Source organism: Nyctereutes procyonoides, unplaced genomic scaffold (genome assembly GCF_905146905.1).
Source record: "Nyctereutes procyonoides isolate TBG_1078 unplaced genomic scaffold, NYPRO_anot_genome, whole genome shotgun sequence".
In the NCBI taxonomy this organism is placed as follows: Eukaryota; Metazoa; Chordata; class Mammalia; order Carnivora; family Canidae; genus Nyctereutes; species Nyctereutes procyonoides.
The window spans coordinates 25,559,610-25,576,006 of NW_026575082.1; the positions used below are offsets into that span (position 1 = coordinate 25,559,610).

A 16,397-nucleotide genomic window follows, 5' to 3' on the forward strand; every position below is an offset into this window, starting at 1 on the left:
AAGCAGGTTTCTGAAGCTTTCCTCGGTATAGCTCCCTCCTTTCAGCCACTCCGCTTCACAGCTACCTTGATCTCTTGGAACACTGATCTACACCTTCAATTCAAGGATACGTCTAGACTCAATCTGAGTTCCCATCCCCGCTGTCACTGGCTAGGAATTGCCTCCAGGCAGAAAATCCAGGTAATGGTCAGACTTAACCGCATTTGGGTCTCTTATCAGGGATCACAATCCTATGCTGTGTGTTGCCCAATATCTGAAAACAGTTGTTTTCTATATTTTGTCCATCAAATCACTATTATCTTGGATAAATTAGTCTTTAAAAATTTCTATAAGTCTATTTTCACAAATAGCTTCATACTACTCCATAAACATTTGCAATCACTCCTATAGGAGTTCCAAATTTGTATTTCACCTATGGGTCCCTATGCTTGGACAATATTGTATTAGGCAAATCATTTTATTCTTTGTCCGTTTTTTAAGAGACACTTAGAAAATAATCTGGGAAACCAAGCCTTCATTCCACAAGTTAATATGGACGTGACAACCACTTAATAAGTGGACAGAAATATGTGGACGGTTTGCAAAATGTCCCAGAGCTGCTAAAAGCACCACGTGCAAGAATGGAAATATTAAAGAGTTGATGTAAATGAGTTATGCAAACAATACTGTTGTTTTTATAAAGCAGCCATTGAGAGTACTTTATTATGTAAATATAAGCATAACATAAAATATATTAATATAGTAATTTTCTTTCTCTTCATATGTTTCCTCTAACTTTGCCTTTTCAACCATAAGCCCCCCAAAATTAAAGGACTTTTTTCTTGCAGTCGTTCAAAAAGAGACATCTTTTAGTCATCAGTGCTGCCCTTTGCTTTATAGGTACAAATTTTCTAGCTCAGTTAAGAACCGTAGACTCTCAAGGTCTTACTTGTATTTTTTTTAATATATATTGACAGAAGATATTATATGGCCAGTAGATTTGGGGTGAAAACATGTAGTTTGTTGTTGATTTTGTTTAATTTCATTTTGCTTTTGAGGATCGAGAGTCAGTACAGCCCAACAGTGCCTTTTATAGCTTCCTCACTTTTTTTTCCTCTCCTTTTTTTTCCTTCTTTTTTTTTTTAAATCAAAGTTAAGGAGAATAGAAGGGCATGGAGCTGTCTCTGATTTCTCTGTGAAAGAGAAGTAAACAACCTTAGTTCCTTTTTCCCACCTCTTGCCTTTAACAAGAGTAGAGGCTAGTTAATTGTCAGATTATCAGATGATTATATCATTGGATGACCTAGAAGCAAGGAAAGGCCTTAGAGACAAACCTACTACGTTTCCATATGTTAAAACTGAGGCCTAGAGAGGTTAAGGAACTTGCCCAGCTGAAAAAATAACACCTGTCAGTAGAACCTGGTATCACCTAACCAGGTGACGCCCTTCCATTCTAGTTCTCACCACATGCCCTAGAGCGGAGGGCTAAGCACGATGTGACACTTGCGTAGCACGGGACACAGCTATTCTAGGTGTGCAGACAAGACGACTGGAAAGCAGAGAAAGTATTTGACCAGCTGTTTAACCAGTTTGCAATAATGGGAATGACAGCTGGAAAGGCTCGTTGGGGCCACATTCCGGAGGAAAGGGAGTATCGAGGGTACCTGGGCTCTCCTAACCTGTGAGTGGCACTTGGGGCCACGCGGACTGCGAGGCGGAGGGAGGCTGCAAGAGGCGGAGCCACAGGGCCACTGGCCTGGGTTCTGGAGGGACCTGGGGCTCGGGTGCAGCGGGGATACCGGGATGTGGGCGGCGCCGGCGATGCGGGGTCAGAGCTGCAGGGTCAGAGATGCGGGAACGGGGCTGCAAGGCCGCGGATGCGGGGCCGGGGATGCGGGGGCCAAGGATGCGCGGTCAGGGATGCGGGGCGGGGGATGCGGGGGCCGCGGATGCGGGGCCGGGGCTGCGGGGTCAGGGATGCGGGGCCGGGACTGCGGGTGCGCGGTTGGGGCTACGGGGTCAGGGCTGCGGAGCCGGGGCTGCGGTGTCAGGGATGCGGGGCCAGGGCTGTGGGGCCGGGGCTGCGGGTACATGGTCAGGGATGCGGGACCGGGGATGCGGGGTCAGGGATGCGGGGCTGGGGCTGCGGGGCCGCGGATGCAGGGCCGCGGATGTGGGTTCGGGGCTGCAGGGTCAGGGATGCGGGGCCGGGGCTACGGGGTCAGGGATGTGGGGCCGGAGTTGCAGGTGGGGCGGGGGCTGCGGGGTCGGGGCTGCGGGGTCAGGGATGCGGGGCCGGGGCTGTGGGTGCATGGTCAGGGATGCGGGACCGGGGCTTGCGGGGTCGGGGCTGCGGGGTCAGGGATGCGGGGCCGCGACTGCGGGTGCGGGGTTGGGGCTGCAGGGTCAGGGATGCAGGACCGGGGCTGTGGGGCCGGGGATGCGCCGCCGAGGATGCGGGGCCAGGGATGCGAGGCCAGAGTTGCAGGCGGGGCCGGGGCTGCGGGGCCGGGGCTGCGGGGTCGGGCAAGCACGGCCGGGGATGCGCGCCAGGCTCGCCATCCATATTTACATCCCAGCTCCGTGGAGGAGCCGCAGGGAAAAACATCCAGCTGCCGGAGGGAGCTTTGGGAGCCGAGTCGCAGGGGCAGCCCGCGCGCCCCCCAAGCTGCCCCAGCGCCCCCCGCGCCCCGCCTATGCAAATACGACTGCCCGGCGCGCCCAGGCCCCGCCCCTCCGGCCGCGCGCCTGCGCCCTGGCGCCCCGCCCCGCCCCGCCCGCCCGCGTGGCCGCCGCCGCCGCCGCCCGGAGGAGCTGGGGGAGGACGGTGGCCCGCGAGGCTCGTCGCAGACAACGCGGCGGCGATGTCTGCGAGCCCGGCGGGGGCCGCGGCGGCAGCGGCGGGGCCTCGCACGCGGCAGGGCGGCCTGGGCTTCGGCCTCCCCGCGGTTCCCAGGAAGCGACCCGGCGGCCGGCGCGGGGGCAGCAGCGGCAGCAGCGGCGGCGGAGGCCCCGGCGCGAGTCCCGCCTCCCCTGCAGCCTGAGCCGGCGGAGGCCAGGCGGCCCGGGGCGGGGGGGGGGCTCCGCCGCCCGAGGATGGGAATTCTGCTCACCAGGATCTGGAGGCTGTTCAATCACCAGGGTGAGGGCGCGGGCGGGCGGGCGCGGGCGGGGGCTCCCCCTACTTCCCGAGGGCGGCGGCGGCCCGGGCCCGGCAGCGCCGTCTCCCCGGGTCGCGGAGGCCCCGACGTGCCGAGGGCCCGGGGGAGCGCGTCCTGCACCTGCATCCGCCCTGCGACCTGGGCCCGGGCCGGCCGGGTGACCCGCCCACGGAGCGCAGGAGCGGCGGGGAGCGCGAGGGTGCAGTGGCCCCGGACCCGGCTCCGCGACCCTCCCTGCGCTCGGTCCCGGTCGGCGGCCCCGCGGAGGCTCGCGTGGGAGAGCGAGCGCACCTGCCTGCGGGCGACCCCAGCGGGGGGCGTCGGGGCGCGTGTAGGGACGTGCGGGCTGCGGCCCCCGCGGAGGCTCCCCTAGGGCGAGCCCACCTGCCTGCGGAGCGTCCCTAACCGGAAGTCGTCGGGGGCCGCTTAGGGACGTGCGGGCTGCGACCCCTGCGGCCCCTGCGGAGCGAGCGCACCTGCCTGCGGGGCGACCCTAACCGGAAGTCGTGGGGGGCCGCTTAGGGACCTGCCTGCTGCGGCCCCTGCGGAGCGAGCCTACCCTGCCTGCGGGGCGTCCCTAACCGGCGGCCGTCGAGGTCGTTGGGGGGCCGCTTAGGGACCTGCCGGCTGCGACCCCTGCGGCCCCTGCGGAGCGAGCCCTCCTTGCCTGCGGGGCATCCCTAACCGGGGGCATCGAGGTCGTCAGGGGTCGCTTAGGGACCGGCCGGCTGCTGCCCCCGCGGAGGCTCCCACAGAGTGAGCCCACCCAGCCTGCGGGGCGTCCCTAACCGGGGGCATCGAGGTCGCCGGGGGCCGCTTAGGGACCTGCCGGCTTCCCCCCCGGGGCCTGTGGCAGTCTGCTGCCCAAGCCAGCACAGGTGGGGATCCGCGGGCAGCTGCCTGCTCCTCACGCGGGCTGCTTGCGCTGGGCTCGGCTCCGACGCGGCTGGAAGTGCGGGTCGGGCCCACTAGGACGTGCTACAGGGCGAAGGTCTACACCTGAGGACAGGGACGTGGCTTGAACAGACCCCGTGGCCCCTGGATGCGACGTAGTACGTGGTGCTCGCTGGTCGCTGGTTTCTGTCTTAGGGTCAAGTGGGGGGGGGGTTCATTTCTGCCGTCTGTAACTTAGTGTGCTTTTGTCTTTGGGGTCATCTGGTGTTGGCGCCACATCCCAGAGCTTTCCAGTAGAGACTTACAGGAGCGGTGGCATCTGTTAGGGTTGCTGTGTCCCGGCTTCCTCCTTCGTGATCCAGCAGCTCCTGTAAGAAGGTGATGGAGGCGGCCCCGGGGGCTCAGCGGGTGAGCTTCTGCCTTTGGCCCAGGTCGTGACCCCGGGGTCCCGGGATCGAGTCCCACATTGGGCTCCCTGCATGGAGCCTGTTTCTCCCTCTGCCTAGGTCTCTGCTTCTCTCTGTCTCTCATGAATAAAATTAAATATTAAAAAAAAAAGGTGATGGAAAGGCAGCAAACCCAAACCTGCAATTGCTTGTGTATCTAAAAAAGAAAAAGGTAAAAAACAAAAACAAAAAGAAAAAAGAAAAAGGTGGTAGTGTAGATCACATGATCCAGTGGAAGAGCAATATTTCTTTTTTTTTTTTTCGCTAAGGTATTTTTTCTTAAAGCACGGGCGCACAGGCTGGGAGGAGAGGGAGAAGCAAGCTCAGCAGAGCAGGGAGCCCATGCGGGACTGGACCCCAGGACCCTGGGATCCTGACCTGAGCTGAAGGCAGATGCTTAACCCGCTGAGCCCCCCTGGGTGCCCCGGGAACAGCAGTATTTCAAGTGATTTCTCTGATACAGGGATTTTTCATAAAGTGGAGAAACCCAGTTTTAATCTGCACTGGCTCTGGCTGGTTGTTCCTGTTGGAAGAGGGGAAGCAAGACCCCGTCCTGTATTTGGGTCTAGATGTTCCCAATGTAGAAAACACCAAGGATCTTGACTGAGTGGCTGTGGACCTTACAGATCTTGAAAAAGTAATCTCGAGGTCTTAAGAATGGAACCGTACAGTGCGGTACAGTTGGTGGTGGTTGATGGTAGATAGGATCTATTCTGGTTTTAACCTTAATTTTTGTATTATTGTTAGTGAAGCTAGTATTTCAACTCTGCTATGAAATTTATAGTGATTGTTGGCTGAGCTCTAGTCCTGTAAGAGGAATGAAGTATCTCTTTCTGTTTTGAGTCAGTGATAAAATTATTTATGTCTGTAACTTAAGAATGAATTAGAGCTTTGCCAACAGCTCCTTGCAAGTAGTAAATAATGAGGATGTTATTACATCGTTACTACTAAAAATTGCTAATAGTGGTGTTCTTATTGCCCGTATTTGTGGTTATTTTTGGCTGGGCACTTATTTCAGTGTTGGAAAATAGTAAGAGGAACTAATTCAGTTAAGTTTTAGAAATTTAAATGTCAAAATATCATGAAGATGTGAATAAACTATTCTGCTAAGTGATGTGATTATCATCAGTAGGGTCACTTTTCAAAATATTCACCATTAAATCTAATGTCAGATACTTGGTGGCCTTTGGGTTCTTTTAAATTGGAAATATATAAATCACATATATATAAATATATATGTCATATGTGTCAGATATATCTTGGATACTTTATTTTACACTCAGAAGATACATAACACAATCTTGTGTTCTTTGCACCTAAACTCTTGGAAGGAAGATTGTAGGGGATTGCAGGATTGGCCATGCTAATGAAACTTAAGCCATACCATATTGCTCTTTTCTGAAACACCTTTAGAATAATTTCAGTTTAAGCATCGCTTGGCTGAGTGCATAGTGAAAGCTAATTGCATCCTGCCCAAACTTGAAAAACCAGAGGTTGCCTTTAGTGATGTTTACGTTCAGTAGAATATAAACTTTGTGTTAGATGCTGTTGTATCCATCATTTAAAGGGGGGAAAAACCATTTCAACAGTTCTTAGCAGTTTTTCTTTCCCCAGAAGAAACTGAGGTTCCAGTGGAGCAATTCTCTGAGGCCACACATAACTGCCAAATTAAATCACCGAAGAAATATGTTGCAGACGTTGGTCTTATTAAAGAAGAGAATGGTGGGCGCCTGCGTGGCTCAGTCATTGAAGCGTCTAACTCTTGATTTCAGCTCAGGTCTTGATCTCAGGGTTGTGGGAGGGAGTCCCGTGGAGGGCTTTGTACCGTCTACGTGCTGGGCGTCGAGCCTGCCTCAGCTTCTCTCTCCCTCTGCCCTCCCCCACCCCGGAAAAAATAAGAAAATAAAGAAGCGATTGGCATAATTTTTTTCTTTGATTTTCTTCCCTGTTAATTATTTCTCAGTTACTACGCTACAAGCCTTTATTACATTAGGACTTTGAAGAGTTGCCACTCGTGTCTTTTAATATAGAAGGGCTTGTGATCAGTGGTTTATTAAATATTTTTGAGCAGCTGTTTGTGCCAGGAATTGTTGTAGGTGGTGGCGATAAAGCAGGGAACAAAACACACAAATCCTCCCTGCCTTTATGGAGTGTTCAGTCTAGTGTGGGGAGACAGAAAATGAGTTAACCCCATCCCTATAGATAAAATAATAGCAATTAACATTAGCTGACTTGTGCAAGGTGAGGTTCTTTTTTTTTTTTTTAAAGATTTTATTTGTTTATTCATGAGACACAGCGAGGCAGAGACCCAGGCCGAGGGAGAAGCAGGCTCCCTGTGCGGAGGCTGACGCGGAACTTGAACCTGGGACCCCGGGGTCACGCCCTGAGCCCAAGGCAGAGCGTCAACCACCGAGCCCCCCGGGCATCCCCCAAGGTTAGGTTCTAAGTGTCATACGCAGATTGGTTGATTCAGGCTTCACTTAAATTTATTCGTTACGACAACACTGTGAGGGACAGAGCAACACGGGGTGACTTGTTTAAGTCTCCACGGTTAAGAGATCGGCCTGGGATTGTGACACGGGTCATCTGGTGCTGTGGTCAGTGTTCTTTTAAAACAGAAAAACTGTAGTAGAAGGATTCACGTTAAGGCGGCCGAGGTGAACTAGGAGTGAGCAGTGAGGTCTCCTTGCTGACGGCCGTGTGACAGGTGGCGGTCCCTGGAGAGGACTAGGTCGCGGGGAGTGTCAAGGCCACCGCTGGGGCCCGGGGCGTGGACTGGGACCATAGGCCGGGCCGCCGTCGTCCTTGCGGGTGGGGTGGAGCTGGGTGCTGCCAACACTTGCCTTCCCGCCGCGCCGGCAGCCCGCGGGTGGACAGGCCGGGGGACACGGCCTCAGGGCTGCGACCGACCCTGGCAGGAGGCCCTCCCCACGATGCCTCCCAGAGCTCCCCGCAGCCAGGAGGGAGGACTTCAGCCCAGCAGGTGCCCACGCCAGGCCCGGCGAGGTCCGCGGCCCCCTCGGGCCGGGCTGCTCGTGCAGCCAGCGGACTCTCGGGGACCGACGATACCGTCAGCCCTCTACTCATTACAGTTGTTTTTTATTAGCCAATCCCTCATTACTTTGCTCCTCTTTAACAGTTATTTTCTTTATATTAAACTTTGCAAGTTCCGATCATTGTGTGGTCTCTCTTTCCTGACTGCGTCCCTAACCTTGCCATGTGTAGTCATCCCTTTCATTCAGCGGCCTCTCAGTGGGAAACAAGTTTTCTTTTTTGTTTTTCCTGAAACCTCACTATCACTGTATATGTGGCAAGTTTGTTTTCAGACTTTTTTCTTGATACTTTTAGATTTTGAAAATTGAATTTTTAATACCAAGTGACCTGATCAGACCTTTATATCTCCCAGATCTGGTTTATTTCTTTTTTTTTTTATAAATTTATTCTTTATTGCTGTTCAATTTGCCAACATATAGAATAACACCCAGATCTGGTTTATTTCTGCGTACCCTATGAAGCATATGCTTTTTCTAGGCTGTGTTCTAAGGATTGGAAGAATGATAGAGAATATGACAAATGGATGTTTTGTTCTATATAAGATAAAATTAGGGTTTCATATAGTATAGATATGAGGTGAGAATGAAGAATCAGGATGACTCTCAACTTATCTGCATTAGTAGTTGTGTTTTTTTACTTTGACGTGATTTACAGAGATAGAAGCCTTCCAGGGTGACAGTGACATCTTCTTATTTAATTTACTGACTGGAGGAGCATATCTTGACTTCTAGAACCTGACAATGACTGGAACTGATAGGCTGCCTGGGCGATTCGAAAGAGAGGGAAGTGCGGAAACAAGGAGCATTTTCATGACAAAACAGTAAAAGTAAATGATAATTCAGAATTCTGTCCAAGCATTATAACAGTGGGTAGTTGTTTGGGGTTATCCGAATAACTGTTAAGAATGCTGTGGCATAGATACCCCTTTATTTATTTAATTTTTAGAAATATTTTATTTATTTATTTCTGAGAGACACAGGGAGAAAGAGGCAGAGACACAGGCAGAGGGAGAAGCGGGCTCCCTGCAGGGAGCCCGATGTGGGACTCGATCCTGGGACCCCAGGGTCTCGCCCTGAGTCACCCAGGCGTCCCATGGCATAGACTCTGTAAAAGAAATGTCATACTAAACACTAAATCTGTAATGAATCACATGCATCAGAGAATTGGAATAGCTAAAAGTTTTACTACGTTTTCCCATAATAACATTATCTCCTATTATGCATGTTGTATTTTAGGTTTTGCAGCATATTTGTTTTGGAGTAGCTTAGAACACTCTTTGGTTACAAATTTTTTTCTTTTTTTTTTGGTTTTGTATAGAATTCTGTTCCATGTTGGTAATGGGAAGAATAGGCTGAGGTGGTGAAGGAGCCTAAGGATTTCCAAAGGAAGTTAATACAACATTAGAAAGGCTGATGGCCCTCATGTGAAGATGGATTTATCAAGTCATTGCAGCCTGTGAAATACTCCCTCTGATGGGATTCCATGTTCCCCAAGTAATCTGATTTTAATTCAGCCACCCTCCAGCCTGTGACTTTTTCTTAGGGAGAGACTGCCCTGGTCAGGTGGTCTCAAACATTTGGTCTCATTATATATGACTCGTTCTGGCATTCTTGTTTATGTATCAGTGTGTGAATTACCTTCTCTGAGTCCTACTCGGAGATAGTAGCAGGTTGAGTTTGTGGACCTCGGAGAGGAAGGGCCGTACACTAGGCACATCCGTCAGGGAAATGCCACCCGATGAGGCCTTTCGGTGGTCATGCAACTGAACTTACCTTAGCATGCCCTCTACATGTTATTAACCCTTTCTTTAAAATAAGTGTCATCTTTGTGTCTGATAATTTTCTCAGTTCCTTTGCCCTAGTCACCTCTGAAATGAGAGTGGGCCCTGCATCTTTAAAAATGTTTTAAAGAGCCTATATGGGGGAAGTGTTGTCCCGTGCCTTTATAACCCTAGTGGTTCTAAGCTGCCCGCCCTTTTTTCAAATAGACCAGTGATTGGATTAAATGGATTGTATTGAAACTATTTACTCGATCGTCCATTTTTTTGTATGATAAGAATTCCCCTCCATAGTAAATGGCAACTATTTGGAAAACCCTACCATCTGACTGAAAAGGCTTTTCTTAAAGATATCCTTACTGTGAGGTGTTATGATCCTCAAATTTTTGATTTTTTTAAAGATTTATTTATTTATTTATTCATGATAGAGAGGCAGAGACACAGGCAGAGGGAGAAGCAGCCTCCCTGCAAGGAGCCTGACACAGGACTCGATCCTGGGACTTCAGGACTGCTCCCTGGGCCAAAGGCAGGCGCTAAACCGCTGAGCCACCCAGGGATCCCCAAATTATTGATTATTTATATTTATGTTCCTCATTATTTATAGAATGAATATTAATTGGTTAAACATGTATTGAGTACTTCGTGCCAGAAAAAGTTGTAGTTACTGGGATTATAAAGATGAATAGCATGGGATCTGTAGGCTTGAAAGGTGCCTCATTAAGCTTTGAAGGCTAGTGTATGTGTCAATAATTATGATAAGTGTGACATTAGAGGTATTGTAGAAAAGCCCGAGAAAGTGAGGGGGTTTTCTGGGGAAAATTAATTTAGAAGATTAGTAGGAATTCCCTAAATGGAGGACTAAAGAAGATAATTCCAGCTCAGGGAAAACTGAGTAGAGTTAGAAAAATGTTTGCTGGGAAGCTGTGTGGCCTATGTGGGGAGAATGGCTTGATTTCAGTTAGACACCTGGGGACAGTGGAGAGAGCGAAAGCTGAAGACTGGTCAGTTAGGACCATCTGTGTTTAGTAGGCTGAGGACCTGTGCCTTGTGTTCCTGTCAAAATGGAGAGGGGTCATTTTCTTTTTATTTATTTACTTTTAGAAGGAGAGCGGGTGCGTGCAGGTGTGGCGGGTGGCAGGAGGAGACGTAGAGAATCTTGAGCATAGCTCCCCGTGAGGCTCAGTTTCACAACCCTGAGATCCTAACCTGAGCTGAAACCAGGAGTCACACACTTAACCAGCTGACCCACCAGGCATCCCCAGAGAGCCTCCGTTAACCCATCGTGGTGGTGGAGGTGGATGACTGCGGAGACCATAGAAAGGTGGATTGGAGGCAGTCACCCGGGGAAGGCTTTACAGTAAGAAATAGGGGGACTGCGCCAGGACAGTCAGAAGGAGGCAGGTTTAGGATATAGTATTGAGGGGGAATATGTAGAGCTTGATGACAAATTAGATGTTGGGATTGAGGGAAAGATTGAATAAACTCCAGGGGCATCTGAATTTATGGCAAAGCCATTAAGCAAATTAGGTATGATAGAAATAGAAAAAAAGACTTGAATGTTGGGTTTGGGGTATGTTGAGTGGCGCTGTGTCTGTCTACTAGATAGGTGGGGTTCTGTTGGTTACCAGTGAGTCATAAGACCAGCTGCGATCCACAGGGGGTCGGGAGCCTGGGAGGACTACGGGGCATGAGCATCCAAAGGCCATCTTTGGAAATGAGGTTCTTCCCCACAGTGCTAGCTTTGAGTGGTCCTTAGGTTGCATGGAAATAGACGGGTCCTAAGAGTGCCCTGCTGAAATGTGGGGAGAATGCATGAAGACAGACAGCTCTGCGGAACATAAATGTCTTTGAAGGCAGACCCAAGGAAGAGGAGTCCGTGGGAAGAAAAAATCTCAAGAGACGAAGGAGGAAACTGGTGCCATAGAGGCCAAGGAGGGAGTCACTGCCACCACAGTCCTACATCCTGAGATTTGGTTGTTACGTTGGAACCGCTGTGTTAAACGTACTCCGTTTTTGATCACCGGTGTTGAGACTTGGCCCTCTTGCTACCAGATTTCAAGGCTGACCTTTTTTTTTTCTCATTTATCCCACCTCGCATACGTATACCCAGTTGATGCCTAAAATTCACAGTTAGAACTGAAATGGCCTAGTCTGGTATGAAACGTTTACACTTTGAGTCATTTGTCAATTGTTATTACATATGGGATACTTTAGTGAGATAAGACTTCCACAGAGCAGAGAAAATATGGTGCGTCTGGCTCCTGGAGAGATAAGAGTTCTCTGTGTGGAATGAGAGGGTGGGGATGGTGAAACTAATGGCACACTCTGCTCTTGCTGGCATAGTCTTTTGAATTCCAAAAGGGTAACAAGTGCCACGTACGGAACTATAACATAACTGGAAAGAATGTATAAAATAGGACATATAAAAATGTGTGTTTTTAATTAATAAATGGCTGGTGTTTCTTTATTTCAGAGCACAAGGTTATCATTGTTGGGCTGGATAATGCAGGGAAAACTACCATCCTTTACCAATTGTAAGTGTTAACTACTTTAAAATGTTTATTTTATTGTTTACAGTTATTTTTTTCTGCCTGGGTGATATTTGGTTAACAAAAGCAATACAAAAATTACATGGAACCCAAATTATTCTGTAAAAAGGCAAGTTGACTCTAAACCAGGAGCCAGATTTAAGCAACTGTTTCAAGAGAACTAGAAATTTATATGACATCGAGCATGTTCAGTTTTTTTGTAGAAAGTAGAGAAATACTGTTTATATAATTTCTGGGAGTGAATCTACAGTATTTCAGATAGTTCACTATCTAGTTCCATCTTTTTAAACCCTTAACACTTAGCAGTGTTAGCAGAAAAAGTCCATTTGGGTATAAAATATAAAAACTCATGCTGGTTTATCCCTTGAATGAAAAATGCTCAGTCTAGCTAATTGCTAATTACAATATATTTGAACTTTTTCCCCCCAGTTCTATGAATGAAGTTGTACATACATCACCTACAATAGGAAGTAATGTAGAAGAAATAGTGATTAATAATACACGTTTCCTAATGTGGGATATTGGTGGCCAAGAATCTCTTCGTTCTTCTTGGAACACTTACTATACTAACACAGAGGTAATGTTTCTTAATATACTAAAAACTTCTATGAACAGAATGCTTGGGAAACAACTTCTAGATGTGAACTCTTATAATCTTTTTGAAATATCCCAGTATGTTAATAAAAGTAGAGTTTAAACATAGTGGAGTCTTTGATTCCTTGTTTTGGGGTCATTGTATATCCACTCTCATTGAACCTCTGTAGGGAGAATTGGAATGAGGGGGTGATTGATTGCTCTGATTATGTATTGATCTCACAACTTAAATAGTTGTTTTTACAGTGAGTTCCATCTCACAGTTTGTCTTAACTATTTATTTGTAGGCATAGAGAAAATCCTAGTTATATGAGAGGGTTTTGGAGGATTGAATCCTGGCCAAAATTCTTACTATGTATGCTCTTTTATGTAGCACAGTTGCACATGAAAGAATCCTTTTCTTTTTGGTCATAAGCAATTTAGACATAACCGATGGGTTTTTTTTGCATGTTATTTCCCAAGAGGAAATTTCAGACCCATGACATTTGACAGCTTCATTGTATCGATCTTATTAATTGAAAGGCTGTGACATTGTTTCTGTAGTGCTGATTATAAGATAATAAAACTTCAAATGTATATAAAGATGAATATTATGTCTTTAATATTATGTCACTATTAAGTGTCTCTAATGAGTTGATCCCCTAAAACTTCAGTAAGCATTTGGTCACGTTATTTGGAAAAGGAAAGGAAAGGTATATATGGTTAATACTTTTGTGTATAATGCTGCAGGTATCAAACTTATGACATCATAAAAATTGAGTGGTTTTTTTTTAATGCCTTGGATTAGAACTGATCTTATAGTAACGAAGGCACATATCAGTAAGTATCAAGTGAGAGAAGTAAAGTAGCAGCTCTTAGCAGCATCTGCCATATGGTTAATGAAATCTGAAAAATAGAAAAGACCTGAAAATTAACAGTGGTTTATCTGGAAATGAAAAGCTACTTCTAAAAAACAAACAGTGCAAGTTAATTATAAGCAAAGTTAACTTGGGCATCACCAGTGCCGTCATAAAGTGACTACTTTTCCTCTTTTTCCCCTTGTATTTTTTTGGTGCTGGTAGAGGCGAGGAGGAGGGGCAGTGTAGCTCGGTCCTGCATGGCTCCTTTACAAGTCTCCTTGCATCTTCTGATACTAGTCTCATCATTAGTTCAGGAAAGAGTTGTGCTTTTAGGCAGCAGATACCATTTATATAAAGAAGAGAGCATGATTTTAGGTAATGGATTTATTCTTTCAACTGGCTGATTTTTAAAAATTGATTTATGTGTCACATTACTCCCATATCATGCCCTTGTAGAGTTTCAAATTGATCTTAATAAAACTATCTGTAGAAATATCTAAAATTTAGGATCACAATGTATTTTTTTCATATTGACTTAAGTGCATATAGTTGGATATAGGCCCATTACCATTTAAGATACTAATTTAGAAAACAAACGTGTTATATGTTGGTTAGAATGTTAACAATATTCTAATTGAGTGAGCATCACACAATAATATTTGCATTAAAAATGGATCAAACCTTTAGCCTTCACAATGTGTAGTAGGTATCTCTGGTTTTCCAGTAATACCATACCACAAGGTTCTAATCTCTTGATATTAGAGAGAAATCTGTGAATTAAATAAATACTTTATAAATTTTATAAATATCAAATTGTATAATCACTAATTTTTTTGTAATTATTTTAGTTTGTAATAGTTGTTGTGGACAGTACAGACAGAGAAAGGATTTCTGTAACTAGAGAAGAACTCTATAAAATGTTAGCCCATGAGGTAAGTAGGACTCTGATATTATGTGTTGGGGACGGGGTGGTATTTCCTTTTTTTGTTTGTTTTGTTTTGTTTTGTTTAATTTTTATTTATGTAAGTAATCTCAACCACCAGTGTGGGGCTCGAACTCACAACCCCAAGATCAAAAGTTGCATGCTCTATGGACTGAGGCAGCCAGGTGCCCCTGTGTGTGGTATTTCTCACATTTGTTCTTTCTACTTTCTCATGGCGATACTACTTCAATTTTTTTAAATTTATATTTTTTATTTTTATTTTTTTTTAAATTTATTTTTTGAATAAACTTTTAATCTTAAATTTTTTTTTTTTTAGTAAGCTCTGTGCCCAACATGGGGTTTAAATTCAGGACCCCAATATTAAGAGTCACATGTTCTACCAACTGAGCCAGCTAGGCACCCCTACTTCAAATTTTTTAAAAGGTTATTTATTTGCTAGCCTTTCCTGCTTTATATTTGATGCTTCCCAAATTGGAAGTGTATCTGGAAACAGCAGAAAGATTGTAGAGTCAGTTGTAGAACTTTATTTTTTTTTTATCCTAGATTAATTTGGTCTAGAAGTTTTCCTGGTTGTAAAGACCCAAATTGGATTTCATTTTGCATTTTATAGATTAATTATACAGAAGGTTATTATTGTAAATGAGACTTTAAGATACATTTTTTTTAAGATTTTTTATTTGCGAGATGGAGTATGCAGGTACACATGATGGGGGGCGTGCAGAGGACAAGAGAGAGGGAGAAGCAGACTCCCCACTGAGCAGGGAGTCTGACTCGGGGCTTGATCCCAGGCCCCTGGGATCATGACCTGAGCCAGAAGTAGACACTTAACTGACCAACCACCCAGGCGCCATTGAAATGAGATTTTAAAGTCTCATGGACATTTAGCAAGTCTTGAGTGTAACTCAGTTATCAGACTATATTTAAATATTGTTGCTCTTATGTTTCTCTGATATTGTGCCTTTGACTAAATAAAACTATATGACTAGCCATATTTTCTTAGTCTTTGAGAAATACTACTGGTAGCATAATTTAAAAATTAAACTAGGGCAGGCAGCCCCAGTGGCCTAGCGGTTTAGCGCCACCTTCAGCCCGAGATCAAGTCCCACGTCAGGCTCCCTGCATGGAGCCTGCTTCTCCCTCTGCCTGGGTCTCTGCCTCTCTCTCTCTCTCTCTCTCTCTCTCTCTCTCTCTCTCTCTGTGTGTGTCTCATGAATAAATAAATAAAATCTTTTTAAAAAAATTAAACTAAATATAGTCAATAATGATAATAACTATAAAATCATGAAATACTATAGTAGCAATTGATTTTTTTTGTTATGTCTTTCATTGCAGATGTTAGGTTCTCAACTCATATTTATAGGTGGAAATAGAAAAATTATATTTAGGTATATATGTAATTTTTAATTTTAGTGGAATTTTTTTTTTAATTTTAGTGGAATTTTAACAAAGCTTAAGAAAACTGGGATATCTTTTTGGGGTGCCTGGGTGGTACATTCAGTTTAAGCACTGACTCTTGGTTTCTGCTCAGGTTGTGATCTTGGGGTTGTGAGTTCGAGGCCTGCATTGGGCTCCACGCTCATTGCAGAGTGCTTAGGCTTCTCTTTCCCACTTCCTTCCCTCAAATAAATAAATAAATCTTTTTAAAAAGCTGGGATATCTTTGTAATGGAGTTTCATATTAATTTTTTTTTAATGGAGAGGGAGAGAGACATTGTGTACGTGAACTGGGGGGAGGAGAACAGGGAGAGGGAGAGAGAGAATCCCAAGCAGGCTCCACTGTCAGTGTGGAGCCTGATGCAGGCTCAGTCTTATGACCCCGAGATCATGACTTTACCTAAAATCAAAAGTCGGTTGCTTAACCAATCGAGCCACCCAGGTGCCCCTGTATTAATATTTAATTTAATTTAAATACTTAAATTTGATTATTTGCTTTTGAGATTTGAAGAATTTTGGAATGATTCAGGCAACCAGTCAAGGCTTAAGGACACCTAAAAAAGTGGTTGTGTAAATGAAGGTCCTGTTTTTCTTTTTCTTTTTTTTTTTTTTAAGATTTTATTTTATTTTTTTTTTTTTTGAGAGAGAATACATACAAATGGGGGAAGGGCAGTGGGAGAGGGAGAAGCCAACTTCCTGATGAGCAGGAAGCCTGACACTGAGCAGGT

The 16,397-nt window shown here is 46.1% G+C and overlaps 1 protein-coding gene across 1 annotated transcript in view; it reads left to right on the forward strand.

Moving 5' to 3' along the window:
• Positions 1 to 2,773: 2,773 nt before the first annotated feature.
• The window catches only part of LOC129514486 (ADP-ribosylation factor-like protein 5A), a 32,804-nt gene continuing 19,180 nt past the window's right edge, over positions 2,774 to 16,397 (forward strand). The window contains exons 1-4 of the mRNA XM_055333080.1: positions 2,774 to 3,121; positions 11,785 to 11,845; positions 12,290 to 12,437; positions 14,142 to 14,225. Coding sequence (XP_055189055.1) covers positions 3,076 to 3,121; positions 11,785 to 11,845; positions 12,290 to 12,437; positions 14,142 to 14,225 — 339 coding nt within the window. The 5' untranslated portion in view covers positions 2,774 to 3,075. The remainder of the gene's footprint in view (positions 3,122 to 11,784; positions 11,846 to 12,289; positions 12,438 to 14,141; positions 14,226 to 16,397) is intronic.